Raw genomic sequence first — 19,074 nt, 5'->3', positions numbered from 1 at the left:
GGCAGATGGATTTCAAGTATCCTCGCTAATCTCACAAATCCCAGGAAATATCACATCCATCTTATAAACATGAACATCTTCAAATGAAGACTAATTGATGCCAGTTCTTGTATCCCCTGTGATAGTGAGAGACACCAGATGATGATTTTTTAAGCTTCTCATGTGGTTTGAGCTTGGACATGGATGATGCTTTCCCTACATCTTGAAAAGAAGATTCAAAATTAGAAAATTTGGAAGATTCGAGCAGAAGAAGTTGGCCAATCTCTTTCAAGAAGAGAAAAATAAATTTCTCCCTTCGCGTGTGACAGTGATGAGCCAGCTCAATTCCTAGGTTTTACACTAACAATGCGTGCGTCCACAGGTTTCAAGCTCATGTGATTAGGTTAGCATTTCCTATTGTTAATGGCGTATGACAACATGGAGATTAGTTTGAAATTTTTGGTTGGTGTGTGGAATTGAGAGAAAACCCTAGTGATATTAGTTGACTGTTGACTTACACATCTCCATTTCAAAGTCTTAGAGATTGATGATCTTTCCTGTACAGAAACCTATGAACTGATAATCCCATCTAAAAAACCTACCCATTCAGCTTTCGGATTCAGAAATTTTGTAAAAGGAAAATACAGAAGCCCAGGTCATGAACAAGGAAAGGGTAGAAGAAACTAATAAAAACTAGCCTTTTGATTTGAGATCAGCCAGTCGCCTACTCAGCTCCTCCTCAGAAAGAGAGATCATAGGTCCTTTCTCCTTAGGCACAAAGCCCTTAACCTGTTGATTACTTGAATTCCCAGCTTGAGGGAGCTTCAGAGACACCTCCAATCCACAATCATCAACCACTTGTTGCATCAGTAGAGCCACCTCTCCTTCTGGCGTGGACAAAGATGTAGTTCCAGCCATGGATTTTTCAGTGAAACTGCTCTGCACTTCAATATTCGCAAACACCTTCTCAAATTTATCCATAGTTTTTGAGATCTTCTCCATTTTCCCAACAGAAAATAACCCTTGAAGCGATTTAACAATGCCGCTCATTGATTTCCCCACACTCTGCAGGTTATTCTGACTCACAAGCCTTGCAACCACTGCGTCAAGTCGTGATGCAAAGCGCAGGTAGTTGAGTTGTTCGTTACGCTTGCTGATTGCGTTCTGCGCATAGATCCTTGCGCCGTCAATGTTTCCCTGCTCGATCGCTTTCTTCACTTTCGCTTTCTCAGATTTCTCTTCCTGTTCACACTTCTTTGCTTGCCTCACGAGTGATTTGGATGTAAGCTTTAGGTTGAAGATCTGATCCATTAGCTTCTCCTTCCCCATTCTAGACGGCCCAAATCAAATCAGAAACTGTTAATTGAATTAGGCGCTGATGAGGAAGGAATTCGAGAAGGGTTTCAAGGTAGAACAGCTTCCTGGTCAGTAAAATCAAACAGTAATGGAACTGAATCGTGTCTGGAATATTTTCAAACGGTAAAAAGTTTTCAAAAGTAACTAGCCGTTGCCAAGCCTAACGTTCGGAAGAGGATTGACAATTGAGATTCACAATCGAAACCCTCCCTCCCTATTGGAATAGCAAAAAGACCCTCAAGTAGTCAAGTAAGTAACCCTAGATAGAAAAGATAAAAATTTTGGAACTAGCCTCGGATTATTCTAATTTACAAAGCTGGCACTTTCTTCTCTCCAAGTAATGGAGAAAACTAGCGATTGTCAAATAGAAAAATGCCCTAAATGGGTGCAGCCTAGTGTTGTTCTAATTTACTGAGCTAGCAACTTTAATTCTCCGATATGAAAATGGTAGAACTTTTCATCATCCGTGACTTACTTGGCCAACAAATATGCAAAAACTGCTTGTAGGTTCTGTCTTTCATGTGCCATCCTAGGAACAAACCATGAAAGAATTTTTCTTTTCTTTAGTAAAGCATTACAAAGCCTTGCAGCATAAGGGTCTTCTTTAACATTGTGCACTCTACTTACCAAAACAAAACAAAAAAACATTGTGCACGCTAATGATGTTGGCAATACCAGAGGTCCAGAATCCCAGCACTTATAGCAACACCTGCTTCAGGTTCTCTCACCAGAATAGAAAGGTACTTAGCAAGGGCCTAATCCCTTCTTTCAATGCACAAAGCTCTCTATAGCTGAACGAAGACAAAGATCAAAGTAATTTATTGGAATAAAAACCATTGGTCCTCTACCATAGAAAATTGTTTTGTATGGGTCAACGATCATCTCATGAAGAAGGGCAGGCCTGACGCAATGGTGGAGTCTCTCCATTGTGTGCTGGAGGTCGCGGGTTCGAATCAGCCTCTCTGCAAAAAGCAGGGGTAAGGCTGCCTAGAAAGTCCCTTCCCCAGACCCCACAGTGTGGGAGCTTCGGCACTGGGTACGCCCTTTTTAATGATCATCTCATGAGACATACACAACTCAATATTCATAAATGAAGATCTACTAAAAAGAAAAGATTAAGCTCTACATAAATAATGTTCAGGCACACCCAAGTACAGAAACATAAACTTGAATCTTTCTAGTGCAGCAGAAAGAGAGATCCAAATCAAGAGTACACAGGAACACCAGAACAGACCAGTGAAACCAATACCAAAGTCATATCCTGCATCTCCTAGCAAATATGTTCAAGACTAAAAGCTGGGGGAGCCCCCCCCCCCCCCCCCTCGGGAGTAGAAGCTATCTGAAGCTTATTTAGCTACAGAAGTCGCCACACCATTCACTTCACATACCAATGAGAGATATTCTATCATTCTGAGTGCAGACACAACAGACAGAACAATCACATTCAAAACTTGTCTTGCTTTAGATCTTTATCTACATCCTTCAAGAGAATCAGGCAACTTTCACTTACTGGAGAAAAACTCTTCACTTCACATTACAATCTCCATGCCTCCATTTAGGGTTTTCCAACATGAAAAGGATTAAAAATAAAAAAGAAAGAAAGAAAGAAAGAGAGAGAGAGGGAGAGAGAGAGAGAGAGAGAGAGAGAGAGGACACACTATCTGAAAGTGATTATACCCACGCCATTATTCATCCCCCCCCCACCCCCCCCCCCCAAAAAAAAAAATCTCCACACCTATATTACAGTTTTATCCCCATACATGTCATGAACCCAAAACCTGATCCCACATACAAACCAATAAAATGGTGCAATCAGTTTATGAAGCTCCTACTGAGGAAGGACATATTCTACATAGTCTTAACCCCCTCTTTCTTGAGAGAATGTTTCCAAAGACTCAAAGCACATGATCACTTGGTCACAATGGAGCAACCTCAAAGAATTTAATACTGCAAACCCATAAGGACATCCAAATTGCTCAGTATTCCTGAAGAATCCAATTGCAGAGTTTATAATAATTCCCCATGCTGAGACCCTGATGATTCTGGAACTATGACCTCCAAATGTGATCTAGAAGAGACATGCACAAATACATCTTCACATTATAGATTTTCATTACTTTAGGGGTCCCCCGTAGTTGTATTGCCACCTAAGGAACCACAAGAGCTGAAGCATCCTTAAGCAGTTTGGGATCTAAATGCAACTATTTCTCAATTCTTCCACTGGACCTTCTGAGTGAAAAGTATCCACAGACAAGGGGCCTCCCCTCTATCTCAGGTATTTCTAGAGCAACTACTGGAAGAGGTATTAGTTTGTCTACCTTATATAGAATTCCAAGATTGAAGTGTGGTAGCACCCAACATTAGTAATATGGATATTAGCTCCTTCTGAGCCCATCAATCAGATCTGAAAAACTGCAGCTTCTACTTATTGAAAGTTCCTTAACAGTCACCAAAGACAATCTGGCTTCGGATTAGGAACACCCATGACATGGGTTCTTCTTGACCTACAAAATTAGTTATTTCTATCAGGAAATACCTGTTTCAGCCCATCTAAAGGTGATTTTTTTGAGTTTTCACCTAAAGACTCTCAAAGATAAGATCCATCTAATGGTAGATACTTTTGGTTGAGATTGACGGTGAGTACTGATCATTTCAGTATGGGGATACAAGGCCATTTGTGGACCCCCTAAACCTTTACTGATATATGCACTACCAAAACGAGAAGCAGGATTGACCTTTTACAAGAATTCCAAATTGATCATTCAGCTATAGAAACAGTTCAGAGGAAACCAACGAAAACACACTTATCATCCTAACAGTTATTGTACAGGCCTTGCTAAGTAATGAGATCCAGAAATGAAGTTTACAGAACCTTAATTAGTTGTCACATCCTGAGCTGAAACAGTAAGCGCAAGTATGAACAAACATTACTGATTCTTTTCTTTTTTTGGTAAAAAACATTACTGATTCACTGCCAAGCCACCATCCATACTTCGACAAAGGTAAGGTAGTGAGATTGACTAATGAGAAAAGATACGATTATGCATTAAAACATGTTTTGAGGAATTATTGGCTCAAAACCCCTGTTTTCCCCAGAAAAATAACATCGAAATCTGAGAAGCCCGATAGGGAACACACCCAAAACCTCCTTCACAGATTAATAATTAGAAATTGGTATAGCACTATCAGCATCCATTCTCCTATGAATATGGAGACACCTGAAAACATAAAACGAAGGGAGGGTATGACAATAAAATCATTGAACCCAAGCCAAGTTCTAAATGCCCAGAAACTGACTCAACAAATTCCAGCTGAAAATGGCACCAAACAACTCACAAAAGCAATCCAGAAAACAGAAATAGACATCACCTCGTGAGATTTTCTGAAAGAGATCTCAATATCAAAATAAATGATCTAAAGATGAATACCAACGCATATTTATGAATTCTTGCTAACACAGATATAAATGGCGTGGATATCCAAACACATGCCCACCCTCTTCGACATACATCAATTGCACATGAATGGAACAACGCAAGGCAGGCATAAAACAATATCGCGCAGTAAATATCCTCATTGAATTGAATTTCTTCAAAAGAGATCCTAAAATTGAAATAGCAAATCCAACATAACTAGGAAGAGCAGACCAAAGAAACGAGAGAAATCATCACCCATTAGATTGAGATGCCTCAAAACAATCTCATAACGGTGAATTCGTTAATGGAGAATAGCAGCAGTTACCTGAGAAATTGAAGCATAAGTGCTTTTAGTTCTAATTTTATTTTAGTTTTTTCTCAAAAAAGCAGAGTAGCTGACAACAGAAAAGGGTCTAAGGTTTTAAATTGAAAGAAATTTTCCTTAGGATATTGTTTCGCGCTATTCTTACGAATTTGCCCCGGGTTTCTTTAAAATTTTCGTTGGATTAGGTTTTGAAGAGTTTCGGTTGTAGTGGTGTTTTAGTCATAAGATATTTGCAAATTGCAACAGCCATTATTTTGAGCTCAAAGAGAGCTCATGGTTATTTCGCCATGACGGGCGTGAATCGTTGGGACTGCAAATTGAGCTGTTGAAATACCCTTTCATGGCGTCTCTAACTTTCACACAGTCGGTTCCATCAACCAGGTTTTTGCTTTTTCTCTTACTTTCTTGTCCTTTCATTCTTTATTAAGTTAAGAGTTTTTCGTGCCAGTAAGATGTTGCATGAAACCCTATCCTCTGTGATTACTTGACCTTGTGTCTTTTATTTTTCAGGTGGCTCTCGAATTGGTCCGTTCCCTCCCCACCATTGTCCGTTCAGCTTCAGGGTTTTAGATTGCAGAGATTGGGTCTTGCTGTTGGTGCGTCTAATAAGAAATCTGTGGAACCCACAGTCCAAGAGACACCGAATGAAGAAGGAACTACCATTAAAAAGGCTTCAAGGACTTCTAAGCGAGCTTCTAAGCAAAGCACAGAGAAGGCAGAGCCTGAGACTCCAGATGAGTTTTCCATCGTGGATGGTGATGCTTTACAAGAAGAAACTTCCAGTCCATTTGCTTCAAATGGAGCTTCAATAAAAGCCTCCAGAAAAGGCCAAAAGAAAGGTAAACTCAATTTCTGCCTTGTGGTAAAATCCTTCCTTATTCGTTCCATTTTGTATAGCGCATAACCTCTTGATCTGCAGCTCTCAGTGTATCTACTAGCTCAGAGGAGGAGAGCATTGATAAGAAAGTGACCAGACGAAGGAAGACTAGAAAGAAGACTGACGATATAGAGAACCAAGGTATAGAAGCAGAAAACAGTAATAATCAGAGACATACTTCCATGAAAAACTTTGAGGAAGAAAAGGAGGAAGACCTAGAATTTGACATAGATGATGGGGAAGATATTAGCTCTACCTATGGTTGGCCTCCTCTAGTATGTTGCTTTGGAGCTGCTCAACATGCTTTCATACCCTCTGGGAGGCCAGCCAACAGACTTATTAACCATGAGATCCATGACAGCATGAAGGATGCATTATGGGCTCCAGACAAGTTTATAAGGGCACCTGGTGGGCCTTCAAGTAATGTTGCATTGGCACTTGCCAGCTTGGGTGGGCGTGTTGCATTCATGGGGAAGCTTGGAGATGATGAGTATGGTCAAACCATGCTATACTATTTGAATGTCAACAATGTCCAGACCCGTTCAGTTAGTATAGACAGTAAAAAACTTACTGCTGTATCACATATGAAAATTAGTAAGCGTGGTGCATTGAGAATGACTTGTGTCAAGGCTTGTGCTGAGAATTCTTTATCCAGGTCTGAGATCAACATTGATGTGCTGAAAGAGGTAAGACATTCAGATTTTAAAATTTAGGAGCCACTCTTAATATTATTTGCCCCCCTTGTTGTTGTGGAGAATCTTGTTTAAGCTTAAGGATTTGCAGTTATCATTTTGTAATAACTGGATGTGTTTTTCTACTGTCTGTAACATTGGGCGAATTGTAACCAGTTCTTGTTTAGAAGAGACTTAATTTCTTATGGAAGGTGAAAAAGATAGATTAGACCCTAAGAACAGTTGAGAATGAACTTGTTTATTTATAGGTTTATCATTGCATGCAGTGTATATGTAATTGGAAAATCACCTTGTGGTATATTTACATACGTAGTGTGTTCATCTTCTGGGATATTAGCATCCACGGTGCCCTCATTTGGATCATGGATTCACAATTAAATGTACTCTTCCTAGGAAACTCCTCAAGCCAACTTGATGTAGGGTGAGAGTATTGTATGTGCTCTTCTGATTCAAATTTGTTAAGCATTAAAAATTTAGCACCCAATTTTTCAAATCGACAAAGCTAGAACGTAGCTTCTCCATATGTAAGTTAGTCATTCCAGTCATTTATTTATTTTATTGGAGATGTGAAATCGTTGAGACAGATATCAAGCAAGAAAGTTCCTCTAGTTTGTCCACGAGTTATATGTACATAAGTATTGTATGCCATATCATGTAATTAATCTGAAAAACAGAACAAATGAAAAGGGGGGAAATTTGTGAAAGCTGTAGTATTAGAACCAGTACTGGCATGAAGAGAAAATGATTTAAGCTCAAGATGAGCTGATCATTTTAATGCAAATAATCAATACACTGGCATTTATCGGTTCATTGAGGACATCATTATGAATAAAATGATAATTTTCTGGGTGAAATATGAATTGACCTCTTAAACAATGAGAATGCTTCTTGGAGGAGTTATTGAAGAGACTAAACTAGAAGGTGAATTGCATTTGGTCTTCAAGACTACTGGGCCAAAGTATAATACAACTTGAGAGACTCTAAAGCATGGTTGTCATGGAGTCTGCCATCTAGGCAATTCTAGGTGTTGATCTGTTGGAGGAGGTGAAATTCAAGCAACACCTAAAAAAGTGTCAAGGTGACACCTAGGTAACCTATGAACCCTTTCAGTAAAGGGGATGCCTGGATTCCAAGGCAATGCGTTGACAACAATGAACCAAAAGGATATCCCATGCAAATCGGTGGACAGCGAGAAAGATCACCTCCATGATCCAAAAGGATATCATATGCAATTCAGGGATGCGAAGAAAAATCACCTAATTTATTGGAAGAGTACCATTGCACAGTTCTTGGTTTGGGAATGCAATGGAAGAAAGAAAATCATCCTTGCTTGCAAGCGGCTCTAGACAAAGCCTCTGGCACAGGGTGATCTAAGTAAAGCCGTATAAAGAGGGCACAATAACATTAGTGTACAGTAGGTCATTTGTTTTATTGGAAAGACCTACATAGGAGCCTTGTAATCTTGGTCCAAATCTCATGTCTACAATCTTCCATACCAATTTACCATAAGAATATGTTCATTTCGAAATGTGATAACTGCTCTTCTTACTGCTTAGGATTGAGAGCTTAATAGGTATCAGAATGCTAATGAAATCAAGGATATCAGTTATGTAATTGATCATCTAAAGATGGTAACAGCTTACATTTTGGTTAGGATGCTAGGATAGGGATCTCAGAGCCTAAAAGTAAGTTTCTTCTAAAACCTCTTGCTTAAGTTAGCTGTCTTCCAGTGATTGGATGGGCTTGTTTTCTTGTAAAATTGGGTAGGAGCTCAGGATCTCCACAATGGTTCAAAGAAATTGACCTTGCATGACATGTGGCTGGACATTCATCCTCCCATGAGAAATGAAATCTCTTTCTAGATGTTTGGACTTTGTGCTTGGAAGGTGGGGATTCCATCAACCATTTCTTCATTCATTTCTCTTGGATTGGAGAGTGTCTTGACTCCATTATGTTGGGATACTTTTTTTAGCGTGAAGTATTTTCCTATGAATGACATTCTACTATTCTGGACATGTTGCAGCAACTTTTTCCAAGGATATATCCTGCAGATCTTTTTCTTGACAGTATTCTGGTTTTCTAGGACAAGCATAGTTGCAGGGATTTTTCTTTTTTGGTGAATATCGTTGCAGGGATATGTGTGATTGACAGTTCTCACATACAGAGACCATTAACCCTATTAAATCTTATACAGGCAAAGATGTTCTACTTCAACTCATCTTCCCTGCTGGACCAAAATATGAGATCAACTACGATTCAAGCCATCAAGATCTCCAGGAAATTGGGTGGAATCATCTTCTTTGACCTAAATCTTCCCTTGCCACTTTGGCAGTCTGGTGAGGAAAGCAAGAAGTTCATTCAGCAAGCATGGAATCTTGCCGACATCATCGAGGTCACTAAGCAGGAACTGGAATTTCTTTGTGGGATCAAGCCCTCTGAGAATTTTGATACCAAAGACAATGATAAGTCTAAGTTTCTCCATTACAAACCAGAAGTAGTTGCATCACTTTGGCATGAAAATCTCAAGGTTCTGTTTGTGACTAATGGGACTTCTAAGATACACTACTATACAGAGAAAGACAATGGTGCAGTCCTCGGAATGGAGGATCCACCGATTACTCCCTTCACTTGTGACATGTCAGCATTAGGTGATGGGCTTGTTGCAGGTAGGTTATCAATAATCTGTTAATCATAACAGTACCATCTCTTTTCTTATTGTTTACAGCAGCTATCATGTTTCCCATTGCCAATATCTGTTATCTGCAATAGAGATGGTTCTTATGTGGGGAGGGTATTGCTTGGGTAACAATGTGATTACGCCCAAGGTTTACCAAGCAAATATTACTGCATTTGGAGTCAAACCAAGTTATGTAATTCATCATACAGCTGTATCTTTGAGTTGGATGCATTCGCATTATAGTGTGAAGGAACAGCAAATTTTGACCACTGTTCAATGGTTTGAGTCTGGAAACAGCTTCTCTGTGGAAGAAAAAAAAGGGAGGGGGTGGGGGAAGCAGCGAAGTGGAAATGACTGCTGCCTCCATCTTTATATTTAAATGTGAATGAGCATAAGTTGCATCCTCTTGCCCCATTTTATAGCCTTTTTCAATTGAACTGGAGTTGTGCTTGTAGTGATGATTTTCACTTTGTTTCCAGCTCTGTTGAGAATGTTGACAGTCCAGCCGCACCGCATCACCGACAAAGAGTACCTAGAGCACACAATCAAGTATGCTATTGATTGTGGAGTCATTGACCAATGGAAGCTTGGCCGAACATGTGGCTTCCCTCCCAAAGAAGATATGGAAGAAGATATTGAAGAAGATGGGGTGTCTGATCCTGATGGCATACGTTCACTAACTGAAATGGAGTATCGAACATTGAATCCTGTAAGTTGATTGAGATGAGATGTTCATCTGAGTTGAGGTTCTCTTATTGTTGTAGTATAGGTCTCACAGGCTGGGAACTTTGAATCCCCTGTAAAAAGAATGAGTGCCTTCTCTCCTTCAATAGTCCATTGTAGAATTGCAATTTTGGTGTCTATGAATGGAAGCATCAATAGTCAAATAATGAAACTGCAAAATGAAGGACCCAGTGACGTGATTGTTTCTCTCTCTCGACACTCTTTCGCAGCTGCCACTGCCAACCCCCCCCCCCCCCTCTCCCAGGTCCCCATTGGCTAGCTCCCTCATCCAACCAGTTTGAGGACCCTCTCCCCTTTTTTTTTTTTGTAATGGGTAAGATTCAGTTCACTGCTCCACAAAGCTAATCTATGAAGCCCGTGACACCACTGGTGTGGTCTCTATTGTTACAATTTTAAGTTTCTACACTATGGATCTCCATATCGGTGCAGATATGGTTAGGGGGTAATTTGGACTTGAAACCCATGAATCTTCTTAGAGTTTCACCCGCTGAACAAGATTGTGACTCTCCTTGGACTATACTTGCTTAACAACATGTTCTACACTTCTCCCTGACACTGGAAGTGTTCTAATTGTCAATCCTTTCCCATTACATATTAATAGAATTGGAGTCTCTGCATAAGATTCTGGTTCACAATGGCCATTGTTTTTGCCTTTATTGTATTAACTTTATGATGTAAAAATCACAAGTTCCTTTCTAAGGTAGAGCGTTTGATGAAAGGAAAAAGAGCAGACGTACCAGTGGAGGCATATATTTTAGGCACATGGTGCCATGACTCTTTACGAATATAAAATTTGGCACATAATTTTTTATTAATCTTTGTATATGAAAACCAATGGTCTTTTTTTTTTTTTGGTAAAAAAACCAATGGTCTTCACTATATAAAACATGCAAGTAAAAGGTACATAATCAAGTGAACAAAATATTTTTAGGAGTTACATCACGTTTCATTTTAAAAAGAATGAATCTTGTTCTAAACTTGTAGTAGAAGTTGATGGGAAAAAAAGCCTATTTACACTAGAAAAAATAGACTTTAAAATTTCTCTATATTTGTAATATATATCAACAATTATTCAAAATTGAATTGTTCATTATATATTTAAATAGTTTTAGCCCAAATGAATATCAGTTTCAAGAAAGAAAAAAAAAAAATCAGATGTAAACATGAAAAACAATATCTTACTGAAGTAGAGATCTGATCCGGTAGAAGGTATATCAGCAAAGAAATCTATGAATCTAATCAAGTAGAAGGAAGATACATGCAACAATGGGGGGTGAGGTGGGGGGAAATCTAGCCTTCATTTAGTGAAAATGATCCTCTCTATAAATATAAACAAAGATAGCCTAATTCTTGCCAACAAAACAAACTTCGCTTAGCACTGAGACTAACTTCCTCTCTTAACATCAGTTCCTGAAAGAGACCAAATGCCGCAGCTACTAAAAAAGCACCCCCACCCCTAAAAACACACACACACACACAAAAACATGGACTTTGTACTAGGCTGACCCCTACTTATTGCATTGCGAAGCGTCTAGTTCAGAGGCAGCTGCCTTGTCCAAAAACCATACTAACTTCCCATTTGTCGGGCAGACCATTCGGGCTGGCAGCACCGGGGAATCAGGCCCCACATCATCGATCACCAAGTGCACAGCCTCGGCCTTGTTTTCTCCTGTCACTACCACTGCCACATTAGAGGCTGAATTGATCACAGGCAAAGTGAAAGTAATTCTCTCAGGTGGTGGCTTCGGTGAATCAGTGATGAAAGTGACCCACTCATCTTTCTCTTCAAGTGCTGTATGGTTTGGGAAGAGAGAAGCAACATGCCCATCTGGACCCATCCCAAGAAGGATGAGGTCAAACTTCGGACAGTCACTAATCTCGGAGACGCCAACTGTTCGGGTCTTCACTAGCTGCCTGAGGACAAACCCATACTCATTAGCAGCCTCCTCAGCCGACAAGGAATCGTTGATAGAGTACACATGACTAGGGACAAATGGAACCTGGCAATTTGAGATACACATGAGGAGATATGTGACAGCAACGAAATGATAATGATCTATTATTTCTTTGTGGGCACAGCATGTGTGCAAATGTTGCAATCTGGAAGTCTCTGTTGAAAGCTTTGGAATGAATAATATTTGATCAAACACATAATCACAATCTTTCAAAATTTAATGGAGGGATAAATTAAGGATCAAACTGTACAACTTGAGACCTAAATTTGGCTTCCTATCCTTGCTATATTCCTCGTCTAAAGGTTACCAAAGACTGCCTTAATAGGGTAATTAAAGGATGAATGTATTATTCAATGCAGGTTTCAAGGATGGCAGCTGCAGACCATAACTGCTAGAACACATTAGGAAGCATTTTGTTAGTTGAAATTTAGCCAGAGAAGGAAGTAGAATTCATGGTGAATCTGGCCTTTAAAATCAACATTGGCAGTTTCAATAAGTTGAAGCAGAAGAGTTCTGATGCTGTTTATGGTTCAAAGGGAAAAAAGAACAGAAAAATTAGGTGATATCATAACTCTGTACTTATATGGTCATCCAATGCTGTTTATGGTTCAAAGGGAAAAAAGAACAGAAAAATTAGGCGATATCATAACACTGTACTTAATATGGTCATCCACCAATTGACTTATGAACTATTGATTCTATTTACTTACTATCACAGATAACATATTGTTGTACAGTGAAAATAACCAAATGGTAGAAACACAATTCAATCATTACCAATATTTCACTAAGAGCATCTAAACTCATGATAAGGTTTGGAAAGTGTGCTGAAATTTTGACAAAATATTATAGGGATATAAACAGTAATAAAACTTTCATTGCCCACAAGACTTTCAACTTACAAGAGATTGTCAATGTGCCAATAAAACATTGCATCTTAACAAAGCAAAGCTTTGGAGCAGCTTGTTGATACTCCATTGTCGTATCAGGATGGTTGAGTTGGTCAAGGTGGTACACTGTATGGTTCCATTTACATCTAAAGGGGTTGCAGTCACTGTTTCATACTGTCACTTTTAATAGATATACACAACTGAAAGAACTCATCTCTATCACAAGTTATTCTCAGAACTAGCAGCCATTAAGCTGCAATATTTTTCAAGGAGAGAGACCAGTTGCTTGCTACGAAAATGCAAAGGTTAGAACAGTTTCCGATCCACCCCACCTGGGAACCTGCAAAAGCAGGACTTGCACTAGATCATTGCCCCCATGCCTACTTTCGTTTTCTCTCTTTACATAAGAAGAAAGAAGGAGAACAAAGACTACAAAGAAACAAGGACAGCAACCCCTGGAAGGGGGTAAATTTGTCAGTCTAACCCTCTGCCTTTGCTATTCCAACAGGATATGATAGCACAACATATCCATTGTGCCAAGTCTGATCTACTTATATGCATGTCTCAATGTTATGAAAAAAGAGTTTTTCACGGAAAAACTAACCCTAGTTCAGAAGTTAAGGCATCAAGCCAAATACTTAATTAGGTCAGACAGGGAATGAATGGATCAGAGTATGGGATAGAGGCTAGATGATAAGGTTGATGACAGAAACCATGGTCTGGCTGCTCAGATTAGACAAGAAAACAAAGCAGTTGAAATAGAGCTAAAGATCAGAGAAGAGTGGGCTCAGTTGGGAGAAAATGATATAGAGACTGTGATCTCAAGGGAAACTAGGACGGTTAGCAGATACAGCAGGAATGTTGTAGTATGTAGCCAGAACAGGGCATTGGTATCGGTAGGACATGCAATAAGGGACGAAATGAAGGTTTAATGAATATGAGGGATGAGTGAGCAGGGATGATGGATGAGTTTTCAAACAAAAAATATCAGAACTAAAGATGATATGAGAAGTTGCAGGTGCTTGAAAGAGGCAATTGATTAAGAATCTCATTCAATGGACTGGTTCACTGTCATTCTATGCATGGAGATCCTGGCATTTCTATGTGTTTACATTCTTTTAGCAACAGCCCACCTTAAGATCAAAGTCAAAAGAGCATAAGAAGATAAATGGTAAACTACCCCCCCCCCCCCCCCCCCCAACCAGAAGAAAAACAGAGACAATGGAAGGGGCAATTTATTAACACTCAACAACAGGCTGGCTCACCGTCGTTCTGTAGAAGGACATCCAGCAATTGCAATTTGTTGGCACTTCCTTGGCAGTGTTCTTCTTTAGACACAGTAATTGAGTTATACAGAATAAAAGAACAGGTGGGCTACAGGAATACAAGTGATCATAAATTAAAAAGCAAGAAAAGATAAATAGGCTACTCCCATCAAAACTTTACAAATCTCCAGCAGCCAAAAGAACCACAAACCAAAAGCATGTTCCACAAGGCAGAGGCTAGTGCGGAGGCACTTTGACAATCAAATACGAGTCCTCAAAAAGCAATCAAACACAGAGGCAATTGGAATAAAGCAGTTGAACCAGTTGATTTCATAAAGATGATGGCTTTCAACATGCTTGTGTTTCCTTTTTTAATACAGATCTGTATTAGCTACTCTAATATGGAGTTCAAACAGGCAAAACAGATCAGATGCATTTTGGAGCGTGGGTTCATCATTGATTAACAAGGCTCATCTAGACTTCAAACAGCACCATCTGTAACAGCTTATCAAATTTTAAGTAAAAGAATTCTCTGACTATGATCTATCCGAACTGAAGGAAAAATTCACTACCCAATACTCAAGACTGACAAAACAAACTTAAAATAAATAGGTAATCTCCCATTACGTACCTTGGACAAAAGCCCATCCTTAGCTAGCTTATAATTACTATCTGCATGATTCTTTGCCACCACACGTTCATCAGCCCAAAATATATACCATTTTGCCCAGTCTACAGTCTTATTATAAGGAGCTTCGCAAAGTTTCCTGGCCCCAACAATAAATTTTAGAACCACTTATCCAACAGGGGGGATTCAATCAGCAAATTTTGGAACCCAAAAGTCAACCAAATCTATGAACAGGACCATAATATGTGATGAAAGGAAAAGCCTTTTACCCCATCAAGCTGATGAGAGAACCACCAGATAAGGCAATGGCAAAGAATCCCCTCTCCTTCACTGATATCTCAGATAATTCAGCTATGTAGTCTGCCAAAGCAGGGGCAAGTTCATCCACATTTTCATGAATTCTCAACTCCCTCCCCTCCTTGGGACCCCCACACAGGGCCATTGATCTTCAGCAGTACTGTGAGGAAAACATAAATATTTTATAGCATGAAGAATCAAAAGGGAAATCAAAATCAGAATCATTCGAAAAAATGTTGCAGAAAACTTGATGATCGTCAATCAAATGCTGGAAATCCTAATACTTCAGAACTACGGTGCCCCTGAACCATGATATAAGTAAGAGGGTTAAAACCAACTTACTACAGAATTAAAACCAAGCAAAGAAATCAGAAACAAACCGGATAAAATATGAGGAAACTTCTTAGGCCACTGATGCACAGTAGATGAAGAACGGATTCGCAGACGGCAATCCAGTTCCACTGAAGAACAGGATTAAGCCCACAAAAAAAAATGATCAGGAAAATTCCAATTAGCTTATTGAACAGGTTTTAGAACCAAAAAAGAAATCCAATTTATTGAGAAAGAAAAAAATCAAAAACGTTAGATTGCAGAATGAATAATCAAAAGAAAAGTACCCTCTTAATTGTCTCGATACCTAGGATTCCCTGCTACGCAAAAATAATAATAAAAATAGATAAGAACACAAGCTCCTCAAACCATATTAAAAGTAAAACTAAAAAACAAAATAAAACAAACCTTAGAAGCAGAAATGGAGCTAAGTGGCAGAGGAAGGCGAAACTGGAAAGAAGATGAAAGATGGTTTTGCCTTCGTATATAATACAAAGAATCTAATACAATTTAATAATGATTTTAAGAAAACAGGAAACGCTGCCCAAGAGAGTAGAAGTAGAAGCTACCTTCCACGTGCATTCCAAGAACGGAGTAAGATTCTCTCTGGCCATTGCTTCTTTTCTTTAATAATTGCGTATCATGGACGGTCCCGTCCAGGGCCTCCTGGTGTTCATAATGTAAATATTTATTTTTTTTAAAGACTATAATTGATTTTTTTTTTTTTTTTAAACAAAAGAGTGGATGCAGTAGCGGCCACCTAGCGCCCCCGCTACGCAATGTTCGGACTTTTTATCGAATGCGACCTATACACCCATTAGCCCTGTGCACTATAATTGATTTTTCATTTGAGTCAATTTTCATATTTATTTATTTTATATTTTATGATTCCCCCACCAAATCATAAGCTGAAAATGTGGGAATCAACTTTTGTTTTCATTTATAAAATGTAAATTGATTTTTTATTGCGCAAATTATATATAAAACCATGAATTTGGAATCAATTATATATACGAATAATAAAATATTTATAATTGATTCTTTTCGGGAATAGAAGATGTAACTCTGACCAACGGGGTTGGTCCAAGTGGTAAGCAGCTTGGTCCGCTTAAGCAAGGTTCCGGTATCGAAACCTTGTGGATGTAAAAAATCCCCGCTGGAAAACTCACCCACCACAAGTCAAGTGTACGACCCGGGTCGAACACCGGATTAGTCAGGGCAAAGCCTTGAAAACCGGGGTTGGCAACCCGAAAAAAAAAAAAAAAAAAAAAAAAAAAAAGAAAGAAAGAAAAGAAAAGAAAGAAGAAGAAGAAGAAGAAAAGAAAGGAAGAAGAAGAAGAAGTAACTCTGGTTGCAAATTTAGAAGGTATATTTCATTTTGGTCAACTTACATAACTTGAAAATCCAAATTTTGAAAATATGTTAGTCTAATCTACTGGTAAGGAGACTCAATTTCTAGTCAGACTGTCAGAGTACATTGTGAATCTTCCTTGAAAAAAACAGAGACTTACAACTTAAACACTTTTAAGACCGGGTGATTATATCCTACACAAGATATGTATGTGATGGAATATTTTATTCTAAGTGTGTTAGAAATTCAGAATCATTATATTGTATCAATTAAAAATCATTTTATGTGGGGTTTCTTTTCTCTTTTATTCTTATCCACCTCTTTAGATTGATGCAAAATTTAAGTTACATAACAGTAGGGATCATCTCCCCACTCCCCCATGGCTTTCCAACCACAAAATAGTGGGGCTCATAGGTGCAAAACATTTTTTGAAAAAACACTCTACATAACAATGTTGTATAGCCAAATGCTTGATACATGAACCTTCGTCGAAACATGGATAAAATCCTATGATGATCATTTTGATTGGTAGTGATTCACGCTTGTCATGTCCTCTCTTCCCATCATCACGTCTCTCATGGCAACTCCTATAATATCATTATTGAGGTTCATAATAGAGCATGTAACATGATAGTGATATATGGCCTTTTTATGGGCTACATGGTCATGCCCATTCTGATCTAATTTGATACTTTTTTCCTTAATGTAAGCTTTGATTTGACAAAGGAGTTCCTTGTATTCATGAATCTCAAATCTTACTCAATAATTGAATTCCACTAACCTTCCCCTTGTTTAGAACCATACATTCTCTAAATTTTCGGTGCAATAAACACTAATCCCTTCATAATATATATTATCTTGTCTTAAGATATTATCAATACTAACGTCGGTCGACATTGCGTGAAATCAGATTAGTGTCAACAGAGTGTAGATCAGCTCCCCTGATGAGGAGCACTCTATGTTCTCCTCACAGTTTTACAACAAAAAATTATGTGGGATTCACAAGTAAAAAATAATAAAAATAAAAAAAAAAAAATTCATCACTCTAATCTTGTGGACCCCTGTAATTCATGGGCAATAGCCGTTGAAAAGCACTATGTGCTCCCAATGATAATCCAGACACGTGTCAATAAAGATGGTCGATCTCAAACCAATCCAGATACCGAAATATTAACCCCTTCATGACAGTGACATAAGAACGGTTAGATGAGACCAAGTGACATTGCATCCAGAGAATCAAGACCGTCCAATGAGAATAGATCTCCACTCCATACATGCTATAGTATCTTCTTGAAAAAAGTGTTCTAGTCGTAATGAAAGACCATTAGGAAGGATTGGATTGGGTGGTTTATAACCATCTAAACCTAAAAGCGTCACTTAGTGGAATTTATATACTTTTATCAAATTCTGTTCAAGTGTTCTTTTGACCATCCAAATATTAATGAAGAGGAGAAAGCACAAATCCTGGAATCAATCAATATTCTTGCCAAGTATAAGCTTAGATCCAACGCAATAAGACACGAGTGTGGATCATCTCCCCTGACGGAGAGCCGTGCTCCTCCAACAACATTACAACCACAAATTATGTGGGCCCACAAATAAAAAAAAATTAAAGCATTAAAAAATAATTAACCCTATCACCCTAACCCTGTGGACTCCTATAATTTTTGGTCAACAGCTGTCGGGGGAGACAATGCGGACTTGAGACAAGCGTAAGACTTCACCACTTTTGGGCTGGTGTTTAGAACAATCAGCATGTAAGTCCAGCCCAACCCAGCCACTGAAGAAACCCGTTCTTCAAATTTTGCATAATGGGCTGGGCCTGGAGAATGGTCTTATTCAAAATACAGTTGCATATTTAGCCCATTAATATAGCCCAACTCACAGAAGGACTATTATTGGGTTTGACCTGCTACCCAATTAGTAGTTGGGCTGTTCATTAAAAATAAATAAATAAAAATGGGATATTCAAAGTCATATTTTATATTTCAACTCAAATATGTGTGGATCATGTAATATTTATCTGCCCTAACATGCTTATTTGCAACTATAGATCATTGCTGAGCAAATAATGCCTATAAATTATCTCCTTTTTTTCCTTCTTTGATTTTATTATCGGTAATATATATATATTTTTTTAAAATAAAATATAATTAGGGATGAAAAATGTTATATGAACTGAGCTTTATATTAGGGGGTGAAGACTATTAAAAGTACCATAGAAAGTGTCCAACTTGTGACATTTTCACTAAGAGTTTTACCAAAAACAAGAAAAAAAAGAAAGACTTCTTC

General features: G+C 38.5%; 3 protein-coding genes across 7 annotated transcripts; 1 reads left to right on the top strand and 2 right to left on the bottom strand.

Moving 5' to 3' along the window:
- Nucleotides 1–342: 342 nt before the first annotated feature.
- On the bottom strand, nt 343–2,163 carry LOC149020859 (ESCRT-related protein CHMP1-like). Its single transcript, XM_089147002.1, has one exon. It carries the CDS (start codon nt 1,306–1,308, stop codon nt 673–675), a length of 636 nt encoding a protein of 211 aa, XP_089003128.1. The 5' UTR covers nt 1,309–2,163; the 3' UTR covers nt 343–672.
- Nucleotides 2,164–5,294: 3,131 nt separating this feature from the next.
- Nucleotides 5,295–10,231, top strand: FLN2 (fructokinase-like protein). Its single transcript, XM_089149081.1, has 5 exons — nt 5,295–5,457; nt 5,587–5,915; nt 5,996–6,639; nt 8,840–9,311; nt 9,802–10,231. The coding sequence occupies exons 1-5, from the start codon at nt 5,417–5,419 to the stop codon at nt 10,038–10,040; spliced, it is 1,725 nt and encodes a 574-aa protein (XP_089005207.1). The 5' UTR covers nt 5,295–5,416; the 3' UTR covers nt 10,041–10,231.
- Nucleotides 10,232–11,190: 959 nt separating this feature from the next.
- On the bottom strand, nt 11,191–15,937 carry PGL1 (6-phosphogluconolactonase 1). Of its 5 annotated transcripts, none has more exons than XM_089149075.1 (6): nt 15,840–15,937; nt 15,719–15,748; nt 15,482–15,562; nt 15,074–15,261; nt 14,808–14,943; nt 11,191–12,066 (listed from the first exon to the last, which is right to left on the bottom strand). In XM_089149075.1, exons 4-6 carry the CDS (start codon nt 15,244–15,246, stop codon nt 11,575–11,577), a joined length of 801 nt encoding a protein of 266 aa, XP_089005201.1. In that variant the 5' UTR covers nt 15,247–15,261; nt 15,482–15,562; nt 15,719–15,748; nt 15,840–15,937; the 3' UTR covers nt 11,191–11,574. The 5 variants fall into 5 exon arrangements, with proteins under 5 accessions (XP_089005201.1, XP_089005202.1, XP_089005204.1 ...); XM_089149076.1 differs by having other exon boundaries at nt 15,719–15,751; nt 15,840–15,925; XM_089149078.1 differs by lacking the exon at nt 15,482–15,562.
- Nucleotides 15,938–19,074: the final 3,137 nt, after the last annotated feature.

Source organism: Hakea prostrata, chromosome 3 (assembly GCF_041222555.1).
Source record: "Hakea prostrata isolate BN-2017 chromosome 3, UWA_Hpros_2, whole genome shotgun sequence".
NCBI classification, from domain to species: domain Eukaryota; kingdom Viridiplantae; phylum Streptophyta; class Magnoliopsida; order Proteales; family Proteaceae; genus Hakea; species Hakea prostrata.
Note: the sequence above shows the minus strand (reverse complement) of the source record. Positions and strands in the feature narration are given on the sequence as shown.

Bases quoted from the DNA above. Each gene is read 5' to 3' on its own strand.
- LOC149020859 (XM_089147002.1), bottom strand. From the start codon at position 1,308: ATGGGGAAGGAGAAGCTAATGGATCAGATCTTCAACCTAAAGCTTACA.
- FLN2 (XM_089149081.1), top strand. From the start codon at position 5,417: ATGGCGTCTCTAACTTTCACACAGTCGGTTCCATCAACCAG. The intron at 5,916-5,995 runs GTAAACTCAATT...CTTGATCTGCAG, and splicing joins CAGAAAAGGCCAAAAGAAAG to CTCTCAGTGTATCTACTAGC. The intron at 9,312-9,801 runs GTAGGTTATCAA...CTTTGTTTCCAG, and splicing joins AGGTGATGGGCTTGTTGCAG to CTCTGTTGAGAATGTTGACA.
- PGL1 (XM_089149075.1), bottom strand. From the start codon at position 15,246: ATGGCCCTGTGTGGGGGTCCCAAGGAGGGGAGGGAGTTGAGAATTCAT. The intron at 14,944-15,073 runs GTAAAAGGCTTT...TGTTGGGGCCAG, and splicing joins TCTCTCATCAGCTTGATGGG to GAAACTTTGCGAAGCTCCTT. The intron at 12,067-14,807 runs GTACGTAATGGG...TCAAATTGCCAG, and splicing joins AGGATGGGCTTTTGTCCAAG to GTTCCATTTGTCCCTAGTCA.